Below are 5088 nucleotides of genomic sequence, written 5' to 3'. Positions count from 1 at the left end.
GATGGGCCTGTATGCCGCGTGTCAAGCCATGACCACGTCTGTCATGTGATGCTGTAAGGATATAATATTAATTGAGTTAGTAAGTAAACAAATGTAAGTTAAACCTCAAAAACAACTTTGCAAACTTACCAACGATGGTAGATGTAGTCACCTCGTCCTCAGGTTGCACATTATAAGGTGGTAAGGGTTGGGTACCAACCTCCTCAGTTGGGGGATCCATCATTTCCTCTGGGGTGGGAGTTAATGGCCTTGAATGAGATCATAAACGTTGTCCTGGTGCCATCTGTTGTTCTTGAAAGAACATAATCAAACAGTGAAAAGGATATTTAAAATAGTTAAAATATATTTTTAAAAGATATGATGTGTAAGATATGTGAAGAAGAAATGTAAAAAGTAAAAGATATGTTCACACACAAATATAAAATAATGTGTATAATACCTCGCGGTCAAAGGAACCCAATGACTCATCATCATTGTCATCCTCACTCTCTGATGGGTTATACTCAACATCATCATCTACCTCAACCCTAATTCCCTTTTCCCTTGCAGTTGCACATTTGGGTTGAACCGCACTCCCTAAAGAATTTGTAATATTCTGCACTCCAAGATTGTTCATTACCTCACAGTTCTCCTTGATTCGCTTATTTCTTTGTTTCTCGTATTCTGTTAACTTCTTAGTTCTCAAATCACCTGGTTTCAGCCATTGTTTTTTGCCTCGGACCATTTTCTACAACTATATAAAAGAAGAAAAATATAGACAATGTCATCATGCACCATTACATAAAAGAAGAAAAAGAAAGTAACATAATCATATAAAATAAAAATTACATTAATTAATAACATCTGTTCGAAAATAAAGTGATATACTAAAAATTACATATCATAATCCATATCAGGATCCATATCAACATCAGGAATGCTATGTTCTTCATCTCCTTCATCATCTCTATTCTCTTCCATTATCGCATCTGATGACCCTACTTCCGAAATAACATTGAATTCAACATCATCCCTACAGTATCGAACAATTGGGTCAATGTCAATTGGAACAACATCAGTAATGTTTTCTTGTTGGAACACATCATTATTTTCTAAAGGATCCAATAATTCTCCATCACTAGTGTCTGGAACATCAAAGACACACCTATGTTGTACCCTTTGTACAACATTCCAAGGTTCACCCAATTTGGTATCATTCAGATAGAAGACTTGCTTAGCTTGACTAGGTAGGATAAATGGGTCAGATTGGTACCACCGACTTGTGACATCAATGCTTGTGCAATATGTATCAAATTGTATTCTTCTGTTTCTACCAGTGTTACCAGTGTTGTACCATTCACACTGGAACAAAACAACCTTTTTACCACATATGTAGTCAAATTCCAAAACCTTGTACAAGTGACCATAGAAGTCATGCAATCTTCCTTCATGATCCCCGTGTGTAAGCACACCACTATTCTGACTCGTACGACGGTTGTCTAGATCTCAAGTATGGAACCGGTTGCTATTGATTATGCAACCTGAGTACTCTTCCACTAGCAAATTAGGACCATTTGCTAATGACCACAATTCATCAGTTGCCTCTAATGACTCTTCCATTTTCAATCTATTTATCTACAATTACATGTAACAAACAATAAGTAAATAATTTATGAATGAGGACATTTTATAAAACTTTAATTTTGTTAAAGTTGTAAATGTCGAAAAATTATAAATGTTTTACCCTCTCTTTGAACCACTTGGGAAATTCTTGTCGTTGTATGTGGGTTATGTCATGTCTAGCTTGAGTTTGTAATAGATTTTTGTGTTCCCTACTCAAAAAAAAAAAAAAAAAAAAGTGATTACTACGTAGTTTCGCAAATAAAAAGGCTAAGCATAAACATAATTCAATGAAACACATACTCCAAATACTTTTCAATCTCTGGGCTATTGTACAACACAAACCAATGAGCAATATCACGAATTTCTTGAGACATTTCAGCATCTCGTGTGATTAGACCAATTGGACGTGCAGTTTCTGCGAATACTGTCAACCCTTGTTGACGTTCACCGCGATCTTCATTCTGTTCTGGTCGATTATGCACGGTTTTAATCCCATCAACATACATTGAACAAAAAGTAATGCACTCTTTGACAATGTAAGCCTCGGCAATTGAACCTTTTGGTCGAGCTTGGTTGGTCACATATTTTTTTAATGCTCCAAGAAACCTTCAAGAGAGATCGAACTAGGAGTATAATTACATATGTAACACACTTACGTAAATCTTATTTACAAGTGTAAGTGTAAAAATACCTTTCAATTGGGTACATCCATCGATATTGTACAGGTCCTCCAAGAATAGCCTCACGAGGCAAATGAACAGCCAAGTGGATCATCACATCGAAGAAGGCTAGAGGAAAGATCTTTTCAAGCTTGCATAAAATTTGTATTATACATTCCTCTAATTTCTCCAGTTCGCTTCGCCTTAGTGTCCTAGAGCATAGGTCTTGGAAGAAATTGCCTAACTCAAAAAGTGTAGTGCTAATTTCTTTATCCACGTAACCACGCATTCCAATGGGAATAATTCTTTGTATTAGTACATGGTAGTCGTGGCTTTTTAGGTCTGTTAGTCTACCATTTCTTGCATTCACTGATTTGGATATGTTTTCCGCATACCCATTTGGATACTTGACAGTTTTTAAAAATTCAAAGAAACCCTCCCTTTCTGCAGGTGTCAATGAAAAGATTGCTCGAGGCTTGACATATGATCCATCAGGTCGTTGTGTTAGCCATTGCTTTTTCCTTATACCCATATCTTCCAAGTCTAATCGTGCCTTGTATGTATCCTTGTTCTTTCCATCAATGCCTAACATAGTTCCGAAAACATTTTCACTAAATTTTTTCTCCACACGCATGACATCAATGCTGTGTCGAAGTTTTCACTTCTTCCAATAGGGTAACTCATACAAGATGCTTACCTTTGTCCAATTAGGTGCGTGACGGGGCCTTTTCTATTACTTGGATGCTTTCCATATATGATACCTGTCACGTTGTCCAACTGGTCTTGTGTCTTTTCCGTCGGCAACTCCAAAGATCTCTTCTGTTTCTTAATCTTACCATTGTAAGCCCTACTCTTTCGCCTTTCTGGGTGGTCCTCAGGCACATCAATGGTTAGTGTACCCCGTCTTACTTCTCAGAGATTAAAAATAGGGTTCATCATTGCAAGTGTAACAAGAATAATGACCCTTTGTTCTCCACCCAGATATGTCACCAAATGCAGGCCAATCATGTATTGTCCACAACAAAGCTGCAGGCATTCGAAAAGTCTCATTGGTGTAGGCGTCGTAAGTCAATGCACCATTCGTCCATAAATCATTCAACTTATCCACCAATGGTCGCATATAGACATCAATATCAATCCCTGGTTGCGATTCTCCAGGAATAAGTAATGACATCAAAGAAAATGGATCCTTCATAACCAACCAAGGTGGCAAGTTGTATGGAATGAGTATGACGGGCCACAAACTATAAGAGTTGTTCATGTTCCCAAAAGGGTTAAAACCATCAACGGCCAACCCTAGCCTCACATTTCGAGGCTCCAAGGCAAACTCGGGATGCTGTGCATCAAATTCGTTTCACTCATCACTGTCAGCGGGATGCCTCAATATCTCGTCGTCCACTCGTTTGTCTTTGTACCATCTCATGTCCTCAGCTCTCTTCCTTGACATGTACAATCTTTTCAACCTTGGTGTCAAAGGAAAGTACCGCAATACTTTATGAGGGATCTTCTTACACCTTCCACGATTGATCTTATATCTAGATGTCTTACAAGTCAGACATTTATCTAGTGTTGCATTCTCCTTCCAAAATAATACACAATCATTTATGCAAGCATGAATGAGCTCATATGACAAGCCCAAGTCACATAGTATTTTCTTAGCTTCATAAGTTGACTTTGGAACCAAATTTTCTTTCGGTAAAAGTATACTTAAAAACTCTAGCATCATATCAACTGACTTATTGCTCCAATGATTTGTTACCTTCATATTAAGCCCCTCAATCACAGACTTCAACAAAGTATAATTTGTACAATTTGGGAACAGCTCACGCTTGGTATTAGTCAACAATTGATCAAAAGTTCTCACTTCCTCCCCTTAGGTTGTATCAATCGATTCCCCTCTTATTCGATCTTCCACTAAGGCTTCAATACCACCTACAATTTCATCACCATCAAGTTGCATCTCATCATCATGGTAAGCCTCGTTTGAAACACGGGGTTCCCCGTGCTAGTGCCATATAGTGTAAGTTTGCATAATCCCATATTGGAGCAAATGAATTTCCACATTTTGAAGATTTTATCTACAAACATTCACACACTTTATACATGGGCACAACAGATTACCATTCTGGTCTATAACCCCCATTACAAATTGAAGAAATAACTTGACCCCATCATTATATGGTTTACTCATCCTTCCATCAGCCATCCTACCTAGGGTAATCCAACTTTTATCCATGTCTGATCACAAATGAAAGATTAGGAACAATATAGTATAATGTAGACTTGTGTATTTATGAACTAATTAAATTGAAAAATTCAATAACAACTTCACCAAATATATGTCCAGATCTTTAATGAAGATTCTTATACAAGTTCTAATGTTATATGAAAGTAAGGAATAAAAACTAACAAAAATGGTCATTATTGATTTTAACAGTCTAACACCACCATTCTAACACCATTCCTACTGCAATACAAAAGCAAAATACTTCACCATTATAACACCAAAATACTCCACCAGCAGAACTCCTGCACTGAAGGCTACTGATGTTGCACCTACTAACCTAGGCCCCTTCTAAAAACATAGTAGCTAGTGCAAGAGCATACTTGATACTACCTAAACATAACATTACTACTACTACTACTACAGAGACCAAAGAGGCATGGCCCCTAATACATGTAATGAACTGCCACTGTCAAAAGGCCTAAAATATGCAGCCTATATATATGCAGCAGATGGGATTGAAATTGAAGTCAAAATGCTAAGTGGGATTGAAGAATAGTTGTATGGCAAAAGAAGCAACAATAGAAAAATAACAGGTTGTAT

At 37.2% G+C, this 5088-nt stretch overlaps 1 protein-coding gene across 1 annotated transcript; it reads right to left on the bottom strand.

The window, feature by feature from the left end:
* Positions 1 to 873: 873 nt before the first annotated feature.
* LOC114310693 (uncharacterized) lies at positions 874 to 3522 on the bottom strand. Its single transcript, XM_082900872.1, has 7 exons — positions 3252 to 3522; positions 2959 to 3169; positions 2294 to 2905; positions 1912 to 2208; positions 1724 to 1811; positions 1521 to 1614; positions 874 to 1424 (listed from the first exon to the last, which is right to left on the bottom strand). Exons 1-7 carry the CDS (start codon positions 3520 to 3522, stop codon positions 874 to 876), a joined length of 2124 nt encoding a protein of 707 aa, XP_082756998.1.
* Positions 3523 to 5088: the final 1566 nt, after the last annotated feature.

The sequence above is a fragment of the Camellia sinensis genome, chromosome 13 (genome assembly GCF_055761805.1).
Source record: "Camellia sinensis isolate YWXY chromosome 13, ASM5576180v1, whole genome shotgun sequence".
NCBI lineage: Eukaryota > Viridiplantae > Streptophyta > Magnoliopsida > Ericales > Theaceae > Camellia > Camellia sinensis.
The sequence above is the reverse complement of the archived record's forward strand: the minus strand, read 5'-3'. Positions and strand labels throughout refer to the sequence as shown.

Bases quoted from the DNA above. Each gene is read 5' to 3' on its own strand.
- LOC114310693 (XM_082900872.1), bottom strand. From the start codon at position 3,522: ATGAACAACTCTTATAGTTTGTGGCCCGTCATACTCATTCCATACAAC. The intron at 2,906-2,958 runs GTAAGCATCTTG...ACTTCGACACAG, and splicing joins ACGCACCTAATTGGACAAAG to CATTGATGTCATGCGTGTGG. The intron at 2,209-2,293 runs GTATTTTTACAC...TCTCTCTTGAAG, and splicing joins TGGATGTACCCAATTGAAAG to GTTTCTTGGAGCATTAAAAA.